This window comes from Neolamprologus multifasciatus, chromosome 19 (assembly GCF_963576455.1).
Source record: "Neolamprologus multifasciatus chromosome 19, fNeoMul1.2, whole genome shotgun sequence".
In the NCBI taxonomy this organism is placed as follows: Eukaryota; Metazoa; Chordata; class Actinopteri; order Cichliformes; family Cichlidae; genus Neolamprologus; species Neolamprologus multifasciatus.
In genome coordinates, this window is record NC_140457.1 from 24169305 (window position 1) to 24189632 (window position 20328).

The 20328-nt window shown below is 42.3% G+C and overlaps 1 protein-coding gene across 2 annotated transcripts in view; it reads left to right on the top strand.

Annotated features, from left to right (window-relative positions):
- Positions 1–20328, top strand: part of LOC146496687 (transcription factor IIIB 90 kDa subunit-like) — a 147570-nt gene that overhangs the window by 86409 nt on the left and 40833 nt on the right. For both annotated transcript variants that reach the window (XM_085144319.1, XM_085144320.1), the window contains 3 exons: positions 1058–1139; positions 1347–1402; positions 4806–5071. In XM_085144319.1, coding sequence (XP_085000445.1) covers positions 1058–1139; positions 1347–1402; positions 4806–5071 — 404 coding nt within the window. The remainder of the gene's footprint in view (positions 1–1057; positions 1140–1346; positions 1403–4805; positions 5072–20328) is intronic.

Here is a 20328-nt window from a genome sequence, read left to right on the forward strand (position 1 = left end):
CTACAGGGACGAGAAATACAAGACAAATCTTTGCATTGGACAGATTATCTCTTCACTCATCAATAACAAAATTATTAGAAACGTTACTTCTGTACAAAGTCAAGCAAAGTCAAGTCGTTCTTGTGCTGCAAGGTGAAATATGTGGGATTTCAAACGAACCAGACTCCCTGGTTCCTGCTCGGAGCAGGTGTAGGGCAGTCTCTCATTTAAGAGTCTGCACCATGATATTTATTCTTAGTCTGTAATGTTACTATTTAACAGTAAATTCAAACCACTGTAGAATTATTCTTATGAACAAACAAAGTAAAAATGCTGTCCTTGTGATAAGGGTCAGCTGTTGTGCGCTCATAACCAAATTGTGCGTGCTTGTCTACGGCTTCTTTTGTTGCAAAAACCACTGACTCTAATGTTGAATGAACCTGTTTGTTAGTGCTGTTGTCTTTCTAAGTCCCGCCTCTGCTTGTTTTTGATTGGCTGCTTAAATGCAAAATAGACAAGCTGGATTGGAGGCCAGAAAAGCAACTTATTGCAACTTATATTTTTACAAAGCTTATCACGTCTATAACAGCCGTGCACATTTCAATCACATGTAGGAAAGTCGACTACACGTCAATGACCTGCAAACAGCAACTTTCCTCTTTATATAGAAAATAGGAATCCTCCTAAAATGAAGACAAAATAGGCCCCAAAATGAATAAAAACATAAATAAAAGCATGAGCCTCGCTGTGTAATGTGTTTATCTCTGCTTGGTCAGTCATTTCAACAATAGAGTGCAAGCTCTAATTTGTTGTGTTCGATAACATTGGATTCACAGGGTTATTTGCTGGGATGTGGGAACATGGAAGCACATCGTTAAAGAGAAGTTTGACTCAAACTGTGTGTTTTTTTTTTTTTAATGTTCCAGTATGTTGCTTTCTTCTTTCTGATAAAATATGTAAAAACCAGGTTGGTTAACTGATGATTAAGCTCAGAGGTTAGCGACAGGCTGTTTTACCTTAAAAAACTGGGAAACTCCCTGTAAAGTGAACTCCTGCCTCTCCCTGTGCTCCTCTGCAGTATCTGCTGAGTGACAACGAAGTCAAAATCAAGACGGCACTCTGGATGGCAGAAAACTCCACCTACCTCAAAGAGCAGAAAGGTACCTTTGAGTATGCAACATGATCTTAGTGTTTCAGTGGTGAAGTTAATGCTGATTGGTTGGTTTGTCCCAGAATCTACCTTTTAGTCCTCTATCAGCCAAACAGAGCTAAACCTCCAAATTAACCTGAGCGTTCAGGTTGTGTCATATTTATGTGCACTATCTAAAAGTTTGTGTGCTCAGACTGTTTCTTTTATTTTCTTTCAGAGAAGGAAGCCAAGATAGCGAAGGAGAAGGCGCTCGGGATCTACAAAGAGAGAAAGGTAAAAGCAGACGGTCTGAAAAACTGTGAGATAAGGGCTGGCATTTTTGTTTGAGCTCGCCGGGATGACAAAGTTTGTCTGAGGCAGTAAATGGTCAGGCAGCATTATTTATTTGTTTTTTTTTTTTGTGGTCAGGCAGGGTGAGAGTTGATCAGTCAGACAGAAAATGGCCAAATGGGCCGTAACACAATTTCTCAGCCGCAAAAGCACCGGTCACATCTGATGCCGCATGATCTGTTCATATCTCCCAGCTGTCCAACCAGCGGCTGCCTCAACTTTGACCGCTTGTCTACTTGAAATCTGCACCGTACACAATGCTGTCAAAAAGCCGCTCATTCTTCTGCTTCGGCTATCGGTCTGCGCGCTAGACTCATTGTGCCTGAAATGTCTCAGATTGTTCTTTTGACAAAATGTTTCAGACCCGAAAGAAGAAAAAACACCTGAAAAGTAGCACAGATATTAGTTTGCCTGAGTTGTTTTGCAGAAGGATCTGTTTAAATAACAGCATTAAAGCACCCATATTCCCTGTCACACATATTCACAGGTCACTTTATTAGGTATACCTGTTCAGCTGACGGTACAAATATCTAATAAGCCAATCATATGGAAGCAACTCAGTGCAGTTTGGCATGTAGGGAAGGTGAAGAGGACCTGCTGGAGTTCAAACTTCAGGATCACAATTAGGAGCAAAAGCGATTAAAAGCAGTAAAATTGTTGATGCCACACAGACTGCTCAGAGTATTTCAGAAGCCGATGTCGTCTAGGATTTTCCCCTGCAGCAGACGTCACAGGCAATGGTTGAAAAAGAGAAACTATCCTGTGAGCAGCAGTTTTCTTGCTGATGCCAGAGGTCAGAGGAGACTGGCCAGACTGCATTGAGCTGACAGAAACAAAGGTATGCAGATGGGCAGCAATGGCAGAAGAGCACACAGTGTGCCACGCCTGTCAGCTGAGAACAGGAAACTGAGTCCACAGCTGGCACAGAACCAAAAATGAGCAACAGGAAAATGTTTCCTGGTCAGAGTTAAACAACATGAAAGTACAGTTCATGCTGCTGGTGGTGCAGGGGTTTGTTGAGTTGTTCCGAAGGCAAAAAGGGGGCTTGTTGATCTGTGTGGTGTCACTGAACACGGTTAGCCAAAATATGCACCCTCTGGCTCTGAGAAGCCCCACCCACTGATTGGCTGCCCCTCATAAAGCTTCTCTTTACAAGGGACAGCCAATCAGAACAAAATGGGATTTAAATCGAGGGGGAAGGAAGCAAATTTGGCTCCTTTCAGAATAAGGTAAATACAGATTATTATTATTATTATTATGATATAGATTATTATATAGAGTATTATAGATTAATATACAGATTATTTTGAACTGTGAATTATGCAAACAAACTCTAGTAAAGTTGAGGAATAAAAGTAGTAAAGTTGTGTGGCTGGAAATAAGCAAAGTGGTCTCCTATAAAGTTTTAGTAATGCGAGTCCCACATACCTCAGGAGAACTCCTGCAGGCTTGTAATAAGTGCCTCAAACTCTCAGGCCTAAATGCCCAACTGCACGCCACACTGAAATGATCAGGTAAAGATGTAAACAGTTGGACCCCTGCAAACTTATCCCATGTGTAGTTATTCTTCAGCAACATTATTTCAGCCTCGGCACATTTCATTTTATTTTTGAAGCACCTTTTGACCCTCAACCATATATATATATATATATATATATATATATATATATATATATAATATGTCAGTACCTCAGTACTGTGTGTAATCTGCATGCAGTCGTTAAACCTGCCCATCAGGTTTAATGATTCTGTGCAGGCAGATAATCATTCAGGCAGTAATTTATTCAAAAGAATATCGCTGGAGCTGCAGTTTGTCTGTGAATTATTTTCTTTAGGTTTTACTTGTAAGAGGAACAGTGAATAAAAATACATTAAAATTCAAAAGTTGAGAAAGGGGGATATGTTACTGCCCGAGGTAATGTAATTAAGTATCACTAGAGTCTGACCAGTACTCCAAAAGCCAATTTTTCAGTGCTTAAACCAGTCAAAAGCATCACATTCTGAGCAGCGAAGAGCTTAAACCTGTCAGTCTTTAGCGATAAATGACTGAAGTAGAGTCGATGCATTTAAAAACTGCAAAGTGAGATGGACAGTGAGCGGTACTGTGAGCCAGACTCAGACTAAACACAGACAGACGGGCAGTAAGTCCTGTGGAACTGGTTTCCTCTCATTTGCCATTACTGGTTTTGGCTCAGCACAGGCCCTTTGTTAGACCCAACATCTGTTCACTGGTTTTAACTAGCTGGATTAACTTCAGTGGAACAGATCTAATGAGACACGCAGCCTCCCGACAGCTCTTATCCAACCAGCAGCAAACTGTCACATCGCTGACAAATAAGTGGCTGAATAAACAACAGGAAGAACATCGTGTTGATGCACAAAGGATTTGAGCATCCTTTGTTTCTTATTTGGTAACCGTTGATACTCTGTGTTGATTAGCTGCTGAATGGGGAAGAGGGGCTTTCAACTGATCTCATCAAGTGTGTAAAGAAACTTGTTTAAAAATGTGTTTTTAAAAGTTTTAAATTAAGGAAATCTCTGCTGATCTATGTCATAATTTAGAGAGGGGGTCAAGGTTAATGCAGAGTAACTGAAGCTGGGTGATAACCTCAATAATTGAGATAAACTGCATTTGTACAGAAACATGTTGGGTTTTATATTTGCCTGAAAAGCTGTTCTTTAGTCTTACTATAGAGGGCAAATCCTCCATGGGACCCAAATGCTTTAATATAAAGATAAACTGTTTTCAGATAACATTTGAGCTTTGTCTGCTTCATAGAACGGATTGATCAGGGCTTGTTTTGAATGTATGCGGTCCTAGCCAGGACAAAACTTTAATGTGGGCCTCCAGGAAAAGTCGTTTCTGCTGAGCGAGTAACGACTAATGAGCCCTTTAAGCAACAACCTGTAGCTTTAAATTTTTCACCCCAGCAGTACAGGTCTAGGGGTGACGATGTTGGTTCACTCCTGTGTACTAATTGGAAATCAAACAACAATTTGACTGGTAACCATGACGACATTTTGTGCATCCTTTATATTATTTATCAGCCCTGAAGACCATTATTTTTAATGCGCAAAATATTCACACAAATATTATTTGTCCGGTGTGTACAGGTCAATGTTTGCATACTAATACATTACAGTAATTCCTGCATAAGATAAGTGTCTTACTTTGCTCATATAAGCATGTAGCTAAGCCAAATTACAGCCCACACATACCTGGTTAATCTGGAAGCAAATACTTTGCTTTGCTGTAATGTGTTTTCCAGATGTTTTGCAGATTATAAAGTGTCCTTGTTTTATGAGAGGCGATGTTAAGCTTTAGTTTTGTTTGAAATCCCGACAGCCAAGGGGCCCCAATAGGAAACATGCCCCGATCCGAGCTAACACGGCTGACGAGGCCATTGAGAAGATGCTGGAGCAGAAGAGGATCTCCTCCAAGATCAACTACGACGTTCTTAAGGACCTCAACGTCAAGCCCTGCGCCAGCCCAGCTCGCAAGGCCGAGTCCCCAAAGAAGGAGAGGCCAGCCGCCAAGCTGGCCGGACGCAACCGAAGACCCGCCCAAACTCAGCTCAGCCTCAGCACGCCACTCAGTACTCTGGGAAAAAGGTTGGTGGAAAACCTGGTTTCTAATAGTGAGCAGGTGCAACAGTCAGAATGGGTATAACATACAATTATGTCATCATAATATGAGCAAAAACATTAAAACAAAGATTCCTGAAGCCTATCAGCAAACTGCCCACTTCTTAATGGACCTCTGAGATTCTGGCTTTTAAAGCAGAGTGCACATAGAAGGAACTTAAATCAAATTAATATATAGTGCCCGCTCTTTGCCTTTTAAGCAGTTCTGTTTCTTTCTCGAGGGATTTGGCAGCCTTTGAAAAACTCACTACAGGTCTGCTTCTGTAGATTTACAGCTTGTCAGTGTCTTCTCTTGCTTCACCTTTTCCCAGGCTGACTCCAGGAAGTTTAGATCCGACCTCTGTCGACCTGTTACGAGACTCCTTTTTATATAACACAAATCCATCCCACAGATTTACCAAACATTTGTTGGATGGTTCAGTATTTATTCACGTAGAATCAGAGTAACAAAGCATTTTCATGTTTCCCCAATATGCTAGAATCACAGTGAAGATTAAAACGATTGGGTTACTGATTTAATCGCTCAGTTATGCTCCAGCTATGACTCGATTCTGCCTGAAAAAAATGATTCATGTGGTGCCCACAGACCACACTGATTCCTGGCAGTAAACGGCCATTTACAGGCTCTGACGACTGCGTTTGCCAACCACAGAGGCCCCTCTGAAAGCCGGCTCAGCTGTGATGCTTCTCTGCTGCATGTGCTGCAGTGTGCATGTGTAAACACTGGAGCTGGAACCACTGTCGTGGACGCAATACACAACTGCACCATTACACCGGCATCTTTTTCTACATTATGATCTTTAAAAAATGATATTGATACATATCAGTGACACATTTCATTTCCCAGAACTCTCAATTATTTACATAAGATTCCTGCTTTTTTTGAGTGTGTGTTTGTGTGTCTATTATCTTGTAAGCATATTAAGCAGCTAAAAAAAGATCTCTTGATGAGAACAGCTGTTGTGCCAGCCACTATGTCATCTGTGGGAGGCTCTTTTCCAAAAACATTGTGTGGATAGTGAATTAATTGTAATTTAACCTGCTCGCGTTAACGCTCTCACCTGTCATAACGGCTAAAGAACATGGATCCATATTTACTTCTGTTTGGATCTGCTCAGCCTCCTCTTTCACTCCCTCACACCGTTAAATAATCTGGAATGCAAACAACAGATGCTCGATTGAATCAAGGCGAGATGGATGGGAGAGTGTTTGCTCAGGTCTGATCGGCACCAGCCGCTCCTCGTCTGCCACCGAGGTCAGACTCGGCTTTTTGTTTTCCTGGAACAAGGAGGAGAAACTGCCTCATCCCGACTCCACTCGCCCCAAAATAATCACCTGCGACAGGAGGACAGATGTTCAGTCTTCTGTTATCCTTTTTTTTTTTCTTTTCCCCTCGACTCCTGTGGGATTTATCGTATTTCTTTTTTCTTTTTTTTTTTCTTCAGCGATGCACCTTGTCTGCCAGGATTTGTCCCTTAGCGGTTGCTCACCACCCCCCACTCCTTTCGTGACATGCATTCACGGGACTGATCCACACTGATCCTTTCAGACAAATTTAATGGGTTTTCTGCAACAGGGAGAAAAGCTGAGGGGCTTTTTCCCCCCCACTTTGTTTGGTAGTGGGGGAAATTGGTTTCCTATGGCTCTGTTTTTAAAACTCTTTCAGTTAATGTTGGTTTTAGGTGCCATCTTGAAGCTTTATAGCTCTCCTATAGAGGCAGCTGTTTGGTGATTAAGGGGATGTAACCCCCCCACAAGTCACCCCCTCCCAGGTTCTGTGGTTAGGTGAGCTCAAGTCATCTGGTTGCAGTTTGCTAGGCGTTGGTAAAGCCTGTTCTGGGCTCTGCGATAATGCGCTGCATTTGGTCTCAGACCCACAGAGGAGTTCAGATAAGTCTGCCGGTTATTGCAGTCGGGAGCCTTTCAGAGCCCGTTTCTTTTTTTAAGTCAAATAAAATATATTTATAAAAGACTGCTTAACAAAATGGGTTTGTCACTTTGCTCTCTACAGAGTGACGGGGGATGTAAACACACATGAAAACAGGGGAAGAAAAACATTACAGTCTCTTAAGATTTGAGGCCAAAGCCTGCGAGTGGAAAGCGGGTCATGGAAACAACAACAACAGCAGCAGCAGCATAATCTGGAGGCAGATACGGAGATGGGAGTATTTCCCTGAGTTTCTTCTGTCTTTAATACTTTATTCTTTATTTTGCGATCATGTGTTTCTGTGCAGCGTGTTTCACTATTAACAATCGGAAGATTAACCCAGAACACGCATAAATAAATAAATACATCAATAATGGACAAAAACTGAAGCATAAAATACAAATTAAAAAATGCAAATAATAATATGCAAACTACACTGAAATCTGATGTAAAGACACTAAAAATGAAACTGAAGTAAAATATAAAAACATGAAGATGAACCTAATATCTCTGATTCTTATTAAACTCTGTTTGTGTAGCTTTGAATGACGTGCACTTCAAAATGATGCTCATGCTTTTTCTGGCTCCTCCTCCCTTCTAAACAGCTTTCCTCTAATTGGCTGCACACGCAAACAGAAGGTTTTGAAATCAGTCGGATGAATTCGGTGCTCGCAGTCAGTGCTGCTTGTCTGACATGAACACATTAGAGATATGTGCTCATGCAGTCATCCTTACAAATGACCGAGTCGAGAAACGGATCTCAAACGGATCGCTCTGAAGGTTAAGATTACTCATACATGCACTGATCTAATTATGTGGAACTTTGGCCAAGGTTAGGCTTCAGGTAAACAAACACATTTATCTATGCCTAAGCACTTTCTAACACACACACACACACTCTCCAATGAATGCATTGGGGGCAACTTGAGTTTCAGTATCATAACTGAGGATAATTCGGCATGTGGACCGGGAAAGTCGAGGATCGATGACCTTCTGATTAGTAGATGTCCCGCTCTACTACCTGAGCCATAGATGTCGGGTAAAAAAGCACAATTGGTTAATAAAAAAAAGAAAGTGACAGAAAATAACAATGTGAGGTTACAGTTTAATACAAAGTAGAAAAAGGAAAAACTCAACATAAGCCTCCAGTTGTTGATTAAATCAATAGATAGCCACTCTCTCTGGCAGAAACAGCAACCACTCCCTCTCTGACAACATGATGGATGACACAAATTATGACACATTATAGCTTTTCCCATTTATAGGATGGTAATGTGATGCATTAGTGATCATTGTGGGGAAATTGCTTTTGTGCTCACAACCCTCCACGGGGAGGTCAGAGGTCAGGATGGTGAAGCTGCCAGTGATACAGTGTCTTGCTCGAGGACACTTCAGCCTCTTCACGCACACGGACACTCCACTGAAGTATCTCATTCATCCTAAAGACAGAAGGACAGAGTGAAATGATGTTTTTTCTATTCATTCCTGTGCATCATATATCCTGGACTCATGCCGGGTCAGTCAAACTAAAAGGTGCTTATAAAGGCTGGATCATGTTTTCATGTTTAAGAGCATATTAATAACACCTCAGAAGAAAAATAGTCCTATAATTTGTATCAGTGTAGTTTGTTGTTGTGCCTCAACACACAACTTGCTTGCACCTGAAGATCACTTTATACCCCACAATCACTAATGACTCAAGGTTGAAGGAACACTTTAAGTTGGTAGTAATAGCATGTGTGAGAAGAAAAGCAAAGCTTGTTGCTTTGTGGACATGATACACCAAGGCAAGCAATCGCTCTTTTCAAAGAATGACTGCTGAAAACTATGGTGGCCCTGAGAGGTCAAACGCAGTGCAACTTAAAAAAACAGCAGTAAATAGAGAAATGCTGCAAAACCACACAAAACACAGTGGAAGCTGAATAACACTATGGAAATAGAAAAAAACACACACACAAAAAACCCCTAAAACACAACAGAAGTGTTTTGTGGAGAAAATAACAAGCTAATAGTAAACGTGTTGTTTTATTTGAAACGTCTTGATGCATTCTCAATCATCCAGGAAAATAAATCTCCAAAAGTTGATTCTGTTCATCTGGACGTAGCGTTTTCTGGGAAAAACGTTTCGTCATTCATCCAAGTGACTTCTTCAGTCTCAGCTGACTGCAGGTTTCCCCAATCTTATAAACAGTACATTTGCATAATGACTGAAACCAGCCCACTGAAGGAACAATGGGCTGTGAGGTCAGTTCCTTAATCATAATTATGCAAATTCTCATGACCATTGATCAACAACCACTGACCAAAACCCACTGATCAAGCCCACTGATCAATGGCCATGAGTACCATTCACAGAGAGTTGGGGAATGGCTGCATTGTAAGATGGCGAAAGATGTACCCTTAGGCCCACTCCTCGATTCAGAGATGGTCTTTCCCTTTTCACGTAAATGGCCTCCTTGACTCTGCGCTCAAACCAGCGTTCTTCCCTGTCCAGGATGTTACATCCTCATCCTTGAAAGAGTGTCCACTAGCCTGTAGGTGTAAATAGACTGCAGAGTCCTGGCCTGACGAGGTAGCTCTTCTGTGTTGTGCCATCTGCTTCGCCAGAGGTTGTTTGGTTTCCCCGATGTATAAATCCCATTTCTCCCAGAAAACGCTACGTCCAGATGAACAGAATCAACTTTTGGAGATTGTTTTATTTGACGTTCTGTGAGCTTTAGCAGCATTTTTCTATTTGCTGTCATTTCCTTAAGTTTCAGTGGGTTTGACCTCACAGGGTCACTGTAGAAACACTGATTTTTAACTGTCAGGAAACAGAGTTTTGTGACTATACGATGCTACTTTTTGTCACTTTAGTCTGTTAAGATGTTAGTTTTGACCTGAACTAATTCAACACCAAAATGGCAAAATCACAGGTTTTTCAGCTTTGAATGCCTTCGAGCCAACAATCTCAATATAAGAGGTCTGGACTCAATCTGTTCACGATGAGCTGTTGGACAGCTGGTGCCTTCCGCATTTTGTCGAGATTGTGACTTATTAATTTGACATTTCAAGTTGTTTTCTCGAAATTTAAGTTGCATAATTCCAGATTTCGAGTTATGGATCACAATTTGTTTTTCCATTGGAGGAAACAAGCTTCCACAGTTTGCTGCTAATGTGTTCACAGCACTGTTTTAGTTTCTGTGCTGGGCAGAACCTCAGACTTCAAACAAACTGACCTATGCCCAACTGAATGAGCGCTGGTGAAAACATTGACTGATCATATTTGACCCCCACGCCTAGTATTTATCAATGACTGAAGTTTGCAAGCAGCAGCTATGGTTACACCAAACCAGTAACAACAGTAGGCTGCAACAGTGCTGCATCTGAGCTGCTCCAGTTGGCTAATGGCTGCAGCCAGAATGGCAAATCTCTTCCTTGGAAAGCCGACATGCTCCATGAATGAAAGCCCATCTCCAGTTTCATGTTTTGGCTTTGATCTCCTTGAAGGATGGCATCACCGGCACAAGCCCCGTCTTTGTGTGTTTAAGAATGGATGCCTTCTTTCTAAAGTGTTCGACCTGTTTGAATTTTTAAAAACACATTCCCGTGCTATCAATGAATCATTGATGCGGAATCGCTGGTTTGAATCATTCATCCCACACTTGCTTCTTTCTTTTCTTTTCCTGAATGGATGCTGGCTCCGTCCATTTATGCAGAAATTGCTGAACTCTGCACTTTGTTGCCTTGAATGCACAATAATGTTTTCAACCCCCGCGGTTTTCCGGCTTTCTGTAGCTCTATCCATAAGCCATTAGCACCGAGAAAATGCCCCGAGGACTGGCGAGTAGCAAAATGGTGATAATCTCCCATTCTCTCATAGCGTGTTAGTCGTGGAATGAAAAAAATGGCAGAGACAAAAAAACAATCTCAGCCAGCGGCCGTTGAGCGCAGAATGGTCTCTTTCAGCTCGGCGGTCGAGGAGCAAACCGTTGCCTCGGCCCGTGAAAAGGTTGTTGTGCTGGTTATTGAAAAAGGAGAGGGGCCTGGTGTCAGGGAGACCTATGAAAGTGCAGGAGACGGCCTGCTGACAGTGCAGTCATTGTGCCCTGTTTGGAGGCCGCGCTGAGGGGCTACACTGAGGCATTGTGCGACCGTGGCCTCCCCTCCCTCTCCTGGTTCCTTCTACATGTTCCTGGCTGCTCTCAGAGCTCCGCTGAAGGGGCTGCTCTCAGATTTAGGTCCTTGCTCTGTGTCGTCCTGGAGTTTTCCTCATTCCCTTTTGTCTTTACGTTATTTTCATCATTTGTGGCTTTTTGCAGGTCTGTCTAGCTGCTCTGATATCCACCGAAATGCATAAACTGCATCATAGATACGGATACTGAGCTAATATTTAACATGTTATTTGTAGTTAGTTCATAAATTCTTCCTTTTGCTATATTTTGTTTCATTTTGACGTGCCTCTATTTTATATTCTGTGTGTTATGTTCTGTTTTATTGACTCCAAAGACCAAAATAAAGATTAAAGAGTCGTCTCTAGGTCCCCAAATGAGACAAAATGTGGTGCAAATGAGCGCTGGCGTCCTGCCCTGGAGCACATGACACTTTCTGTCATTGGTGACGGGTTCACTAAAGATTCTTGTGCATTCTTTGCTTACTATTAGGAATTATAATTAAAATGCTGTTTGGGCATCCATCCATGCATGTGTAAACAGCATTTTAATGTGATTAAGCTCTTTTGAAAATTAACAATTAGACAGAACAGATCATCATGAGGGTTTAAAGAGCTCTGCTGCCTCACTGGGAACTGCGATGACTAGTGGCACTTCAGCCAGTTTAATCCAATGTGATTTATTTATTTAGCACCACTTCATACAGCAGGTCTCTCAAGGCAATTATACTCTGTAAAGACCCTCTCTGCTAGCTCATGGTGACAGTGTGAAGGAAGAACACCCTTTTAACAGGAAGTGCTCTCTCCCTGGGACCAGGCTCAGGGATGCTAATTATTTGTGAGGTTAATCCAGGTCATTGTGTTTCTGCAGAGTTTGCAGTGCTCAAGTTAGAGTTTGGAGTGCTGAATAATGCCGATTGGTTAAATATGCTCGTGTCTTATGTACCCAACATGCCTACAATCAGGACGTTAATCAGTCTTAATTGTTGCTGAGACGGAATAAAATTTGTGTACGCTGATAGAAGTATTTTATCTCTGTAAGCTTCAGGACTCTTCAGCTCTGTCTCTAGCTTAAAGTTTCACTGATTCTGTCTCCCAAAAACGACCCATTTTCTTCCCCATGTTGCCATCATCACATCTACTCTAAGAAAAGGCTTTTACTAGCTACCTCTCACTCTCTTTCCTCCCTCTTTTTCCATTCTACCTTCCTTCTTGTTTCCCTCCTCCTTCACCTGCTCCATTCAGCATCTTCTTATTGCTCTCTGATTCTTTCCCATCCATTTCCTCTTACTTTCTTCCCCGTTTCATTCTGCCTCTCCAACTTTGTCTACTTCATCCCCCTTTTTATCCATTTTCTCTCCTCTCTCGACCTGCTTCTCCTTCGTCCTCCTGCACTCTGTTCTCTCACCTACTTTTTGAATTGCTAGCAGTTAAAAGCCCTCAGCAGCAGCTACAGGCCTGTCGAATCACTCTACACCATCAGGTCTTCTCTAGCTTTGGGCTCTCACAACTCGCTAACGAGTTCTTTGTCTTTCTTTCAGCTCTTTTTTTTATCCTTTCATCTTCGCTCTTCATCAGAAGTGTTTGCACTTTACAAGATGTGTAAATTTGCCTCACTGCACTCAGACAAGCTGGATGATTCGACATGAAAACAAGACGTGGAAGTGGGGCAATGATAGAGTCTGATGAGGCCACTTTGAGTGAACAAAGTTGTAGGTTTGAGGCTCTGTTGACATCTTACTTGATTTATTTAGTTTATTTTTTGTGGTCAAATGAACTGATGCGGTTTCCTGTAAACTACTTATTCTAAACTTTAGAGGCCTGAAGAATTCTGGTTCGGCATTTCAAAGGACACATACACCGATCAGGCATAACTTTATGACCACCTGCCTCATTTTGTGTTGGTTCCGTTCTGACATATTGGAGTCCACTGGTCCCCTGAAGGTGTGCTGTGGTATCTGACTCCAAGATGTTAACAACAGATCCTTTAAGTCCTGTAAGTTGAGATTGGACAGTTTGTTCAGCACATCCCACAGATGCGTGATTGGATTGAGATCTGGGGAATTTTGGACGGCAAATAAACTCCTCAAACTCGTTGTTGTGCTCCATAAACCATTCCTGAACCATTTTGCTTTGTGGCAGGACGCATTATCTTGCAGAAAGAGACCACGGCCATCAGGGAATACTGTTTCCATCAAAGGAACAATGCTTAAACAGGTGGGATGTGTGAAAGTAAGATTCACATGGATGGCAGGACCCAAGGTTTTTCAGCAGAACATTGCCCAAAGCATCACATGCCGGCTTGCCTTCCTATAGTGCATCCTGGTCCCCGGTGTTCCCCGGGTGATTGACACACCTGGTCATCAACATGATCTAAATAAAGAAACATGATTCATTACACGAGGCCATCTTCTGGCGCTTTCAGCTGTGGACAGGGGTCATCAAAGACACCCTGGCTGGTCTGTGGTTATGTAGCATCAAACTGCAATGACAACTTTCTGTCAGAACCAAGATTGAATCCTTTGGCAGTTTGAGCTACGATAGCTCATCTGTTGGATTGGACCGCACGGGCCAGCCTTCACCCACCACCAGTGTTGGGAAGGTTACTTTTAAAATGTATTCCATTACAGATTACAGAATACATGCCCCAAAATGTATTCTGTAACGTATTCCGTTACGTTACTCAATGAGAGTAACATATTCTGAATACTTTGGATTACTTAATATATTATCATGCTTTTTACAACTACATGAATGTACTATTGCTGTGATTTATTACTGTTACTGAAGGTCCGCGGCTCCGAACCGTAGTAAAGGGACCTCTGGCTAATACGGTGGGTTCTGTGTCGGGCTCGTAGCCAAAAACTAGCTTTACTTTGTTGTCTGGGTCAACTTTGCTAGCGAGAGACAGAGAGAGGCGTTGAAAGGCTGCTCCAACGGAACTTATTGTTTTTGGAGGAAAACACGAACACGGTGTACAGTCGAGTCTTAATAGCTTACTTACAACTGGGCTCGTCAGGCTCTCTTCTTGGCTGCAGTGGTTATTATTATATTTACATGCTTGCAGCTCCCGTTTCTGCTTGACGATAACTCGTACTTTTCCACTCGCCTTTTTCTCCCTCCCTCGCTCACAGACATGTAACGTGTATGGCAGTCCATTCTCCCTGCAGCACGGACTACACTGCCCATGAGGCTACATTCTTTAGAGCTATACCTGTAGCATTCTGCCTATTAGCTTAGCACAACAACAACAAAAAGGCCTCTCTCACCCAGGAAACACGCAGAGAGAGTGTCACCCTGTAACCATGGCAACTGTAACGCTGCCACCTGGAACAACATCACAGCTGTCAAACAAAACCAAATAGTCCTGACCCGCCACAATATGAAACAGGGAAGTACCGCCGTGTAATCCATTTATTTCAACAAAGTAACTGTATTCTAAATACCACCTTTTTAAACGGTAACTGTAACGGAATACAGTTACTCATATTTTGTATTTTAAATACGTAACGGCGGTACATGTATTCCGTTACTCCCCAACACTGCCCACCACGTGCATTAGTGAGCCTTGGCCATTCATGACCCTGTTGCTGGTTCATCACTGTGCCTTCCTTGGACCACTTTTGATCATGCTGACCACTGCACAACAGGAACAACCCACAAGAGATACAGTTTGGGTCTGATCCACTCGTCTAACCATCACACCGTACTCTTGCCTATTTTCCTGCTTCCAACACATCAACTTTGAGGATAAAATGTTCACATGCTCCCCGACACACTAACGGGTGCCATGTTGAAGAGATAATCAGTGTTATTTGCTTTACCTGTCAGTGCTCACAATGTTATGGCTGATGGGTTTATATTGTAATGTGCTGGGGGTCCATTACACCTAGGCGCATTTACACCTAACATACAGAAAAGATGCAGCTCAAGACAGTCTTTGTTTTTCTTCTTCCCTTAAAATCATAATCATTGGAAAGGTTTGACCGCAACACTTTTGGCTCGCCTCTGCTGGAGCGACTTAATCCATAGGACAGTTTATATTTCAGACTTCGAGAAGCAGAAATTTGAGCAGCTTTTTCTGACAGAGCAGCTTTGTGAACTCAAGATATCAGAAATTCACATTAGTCTGAAGTATCCTGCGCCGGTTTTATTTTACTCAAATGATTGCCTACAAACTAATTCAGATGCTCACATGACCACCACAGACTTCTTGTCTCTGCGGTGTCGGGCCTGATTTTTCTCTTTTTCTCTCTCTCTTGGCTTCTTGCCTGCTGTTATCTTGTCTTTGTCTTTGCGTCACCCCATTTCCCCCACCCCCTTACTCCTCCCTCTTCACCCCCACCCACTTGTATTCTCTTGCTTTGTGTTCTTACTAACTCAGCCCTTCAGGGACAGCAGGCCCCTGCTGTACTCAGTGTACTGGACAGTCTTTAGGTTTAAATGTACCATGCACTCTTTCACTTCTCCTTCTTTCTCTTCCCTCCCCTTCTCTCCTTCTGTATCTTCGCCCTCCACCTCTTTCAGCCAGCTGCCAAACAGACCCTCCCTGTTCCCTCCATCCCGACTGGAGGATGGAAAAGCAGTCTTCCAGAAATAGCCAAGATAATTGCCCTCCAGTGATATTTTTTTTCCCTCTTCTGTCGCTCTTTACACTTCTTTGCTTCTTCATCTGTTCTTTCTGCATTCAAAGTTGTTTTTTCCCCTCTCTTCTCTTTTTAGAGAGCTTGTCTGATTCCAAAGCTTTTTTTGGGAAAAAGAAAAGAAAGACGGGGGAAAATAAATTCCTCACTGCATTTTTTTCCCCCTCACACAGAGGGTAGCCAGGACAACCATTTTGGTCTGTGTTGGTTTTCCAGAAATGTAAATCTGACCCACAGACTTAGCCAGTGCTTGAGAAAAACTAGAAATCTCAGCAGGTTTCTGGCCAGATGTTGCCGCTGCCACCGCTTCTGCGAGGCTCTGCGAGAGGGACAGAAACAGGAAGGGGGAAGGAAATGCTTTCCAATTTTGGGTTTGAGACTTGCTGGAGCAGGTGTCGTGAGAAAATCTAGAGTACATTTAAAGAACTGAACAGTAACAGGAAACGCTGACAAAGGAGGAGCAGCTCCAGTTAAATCTTCTCCCGCAGAGAAGAGGAAAAGAGCGGGCTGAACTTTACCATTTGTAAAGTTTCCATAGTTTCCTGCAGAGCACACCTGATCGAAGAGGATGTTTTCCTACTTAAGTGACCAGCTGCGTTAGGGGAGGGTGTATAATTTGTCTGTGGTTTGCAGCACCTCCCTGGAAGCATTTGATCTCCCTGCTCTCCCCCCTGCAAACTGTAACCAATTACTATTGGGTGCTGGTGGAGGTTTGCAGACCCCCGTCCGCCCAACATCCCCCACTGCTACCACATGTACACACAGGGACTCTCCAGCAGCCATGTCATGTGGGTGGCACGTACTGCCGATGAGATTAAAAGGTTGTTTACGCAAAATTTGAGGCTTTTCCAAAATTAAGGGCATCAGTTGGTCGATTTATAGTGTTGTTCTTTCACAGCCTTTTAGGTTTTCCACATTTGGTGTGCTTCAGACTCCTCTTTGAATCGATTTGGCTTTTTCCTCATTGACCTACACACATTACTTTTCAGTGACAAAGAAAAAGCATGTTGTTGACTTCAAAATAGAATAGGGGAATATACCGTTGGGCGAAGTAGTAGACCCTGTTTAAATAATTAAACTCAGGGCATCTTTGTTATATCAGTGGTCCTTGAGCTACTTCTGCTTCTTGATTAGAGTGCACCTGTTCTCTAATTAAATTCAGTGGATGTAATTAGGAAAGTCACATACCTGCCTCCATGAGGTCTCACAGCTATATATCGGAGAAAAGCCCATGAAGAAGAGAGCTATAAGACAGGACTGTGTCAAGGTCAGATCTGGGGATAAAAGAACATCTCCACAGTGTTGAGATGTTAGATGCTGCCAGGATTATGCTGGCAGCATCTAACAGCAGCCAGCATAATCCTAAAATGGAGCAACCAACTGTTTTCCTAGATCTTGTCAGACTAGTAACCATAAACCCAGTGAGCACTGTAAATTAGATCCAATGTTGCTTTCTGGAGTTGAGACCTTTAAAGGGCAGCCATGGTTGGAGCACTCCACCAATCACACCGTTATGGAGGAGTGGTGAAGAGTTTTCCTTGTTTAAAAGGCATATGACTGCTTGCTGGGAGTTAAAAGGCATCCAAAAGGCTTTCAGACCACGGGATGCAAGATTTTTTTGGTCTGAGGAGACAAAAATCAAACTGTCTGCCCACTATTTCCAAAAACATGTACAGAGGAAACTAGGCACTGAGAATCACCTCATTAATACCATCCCTGCAGTTAAACACGGTGGTGGTAGAATCATGCTGTGCAGATGTTTTTCTGACTGTGACATGAAGACTAGTTAGCATAGAGGGACAGGTGGATGAAGAGAATATAGAGCAGGTCTAGGTGAAAACCTGACAACTGAAAACCACACAACTAAAAAAAAAAGTGGTTTCAGGACTTGAAGGCTTTCTAGCACCTTTAAAGAGACCTGTACTAATGTTCCCTCATCTACCAGTGGAGTTTAATTTATTCTGAAGAATGAGGAAGCTGTCAGAAGACAAGTGTGCCAGGCTTTGAGGTCATTCCCAAGAAAACGTGTTGCTTCTGTTGACGGTGCATTGTAGACCTGATTTCTTACTTATGGTTTTTTCTTTTAGTTGCAAAAATCTCAGAAAAGTTCAAGTTGAAGCTAAAACAGAAAATGTGAAAAACTAATGTGCGCCAAACTTTCCAAATGCACTATAAAATAAGGTTCATTCAAATTTGAAAATAAATAAATATTAATCGCCATTTAGCATAACACCAGGGAGGAATTACATGAACAAAGACAGCCAGCTATACTTTTAAGATTCGGATATTGATGCCCGGTTTTTAGGGGTGCAACAATACTCGTATTGATATTGAACCATTCATACAGTGCTTTCGGTTCGGTACGCATATGTATCGAACAATACAAAATTTTTAATTTATTTTATCAACTTTCCTTCTGCCGATGCTGTCTGTGTTGAGCGCTCAGTGGATCTGCGCTCGACAGTGCAGCCTAGGCGGAGTAGTCGAACGCAGATTCACTGACTGCAGGGCAAGCTAGCGAGACAGAAGTTAAGCTCTCTGTTGCAACATGGCAAATTGAACCTCCCCCACCCTCATTCAGATCTGGCGTTTGGAACTATTTTGGTTTCATGTGACGTATGACCCTGAAGGTAAGCGCGTCATGGACAAAAGTAAAACAGTATGTCGGATGCAGGGCCGTGCAGAGAGGTTTAAAGGGGCGGGTGCTCAAAGTTAAAAAGGGGCACATTGAGCCAGGCTGAATAACAACAACACACATTCATCAAGAATCTAATATGGGAAGGGCAGGGCTGTGTTGATCTGAGACTGTAGACATTAAAAAGTCCATAGGAGAGATGGTAGCTGATTAAACAAGTGTCATGAGATAATAACAAAATGCAAAGATTGGTGACAGCGCTTGGAACCATAAGGCAACAAAAAACTGTGAGAAATAATTTAGGCTCTGCCTGTGAATCACTCTTTGCTTCTCTTCTTCCTTCCATCCCATCATTTCATATATCACTCTCCACTTGCTGTCTATGTGAGAACAAGGCACAACTTGCTATTGCAATAAACTATAATCTAATTATCCACACCTAACAACTCTTGCACTTAATCTATAATAAAATTATGACAGAAAAATGTTATAGCACTGCCTTTAGTAGCCTCACACAGCTCCTACTGTTTCCTCCTCATGTCCTTACCAGCCATGTCTGGACAATGTTATATCATGAGTAATATTTTTTTTAAAAATCCATCTAAATAAAACACACACATGCACGCACACACAGGGACGTTTTAGACCTTCTTCAGAATACTGTATACACTATGGGCATCATGGTGCTGATCCAGAATCCTTACATTACTATTTATTACTAGAGCTACAATAATAAAGCAGTGAGGAGGGGGAAGTAATAAATATGAAATAATGTATTTATGATTATTCCATTTGTTTCACTCTCCACTCTGTGCAGGGGCAAAGCTTATTACATTTTTAAACTGTAGAGATACAATAATTTTACTGCTGTAAAATCCAAATTTTGTCTTATTTAAAATATAAATCTAATATAATCTGCTTCTTAATGTATGTTCTTTAAAATACAGCGTGTGTTTTTTTAATATAATTATAATAATGCATAATTATGTGGACATGCATATTAGATCGTTTTTAGTGAAATATAATCCCTCCAGAAAGGCAGGAAAAGCCCAGAAACTTACTTTAAAACTAAATATGTTCTAAAAACTTTAAAACTAAATATGTTCCCTAAAACGGTGACAGAGCTACAGACCCATGGCAGCCTTACACAGGTAGCCAGCAGCTTTGACCAGCACTACTTGTGCAGTTAATAAAAGGACAGGTAATGTTTGTCGCGCTGTTGCACACACAGCACGCTCGTTTGTTTCAGTTCGTCAGTTGCAACAAGACAGCTTACCAACGTGTCCGTAATAAGCTAATACTCCTGTGTGCTACACACTACAGTGTACGCTGTCCACCTACTTACTGGTTTTGTCGCATCAGTCTGTGTCTCTGAGTTAACTTGTGTTTCTCCTACAGCTCTGGACCGCAAAAAATGCGTGTGCTCTTTGTGAGCTCGTTCCCGGCTCGTAACCAGCGCGTTCTGCCGTCAAGGGCGATCATTGGTTAAATGTGATCATGTGACTGATGCAAGCCAGATCCTTTTATTTAGCAAAACTGTGATTAATATTTAAATATTATTGTTGAGGGGCACAGACAGGACTCCGCACGCACACACACATTAAATTTATTTTTATTTTTTTTAAAAGTTGCCTGAAACAAAAGGGCACTTTGGGCACCCATCAGGAAAGGGGCGGGTGCTCAAGCCCCTCTAGCCCCCCCTCTGCACGTGCCTGGTCGGATGTACCACGCAATGCTCAATTACATTGGTGGGGACTAGTGCGTTAGCGCAGTTAGCTCGTTAGCGCAGTTAGCTCGTTAAGGTGTTGACGCTGTCCAGCCCCACGCACGGGGCGATCCGCGGTAGCTCGTTAATGGAGATTTGCCGTG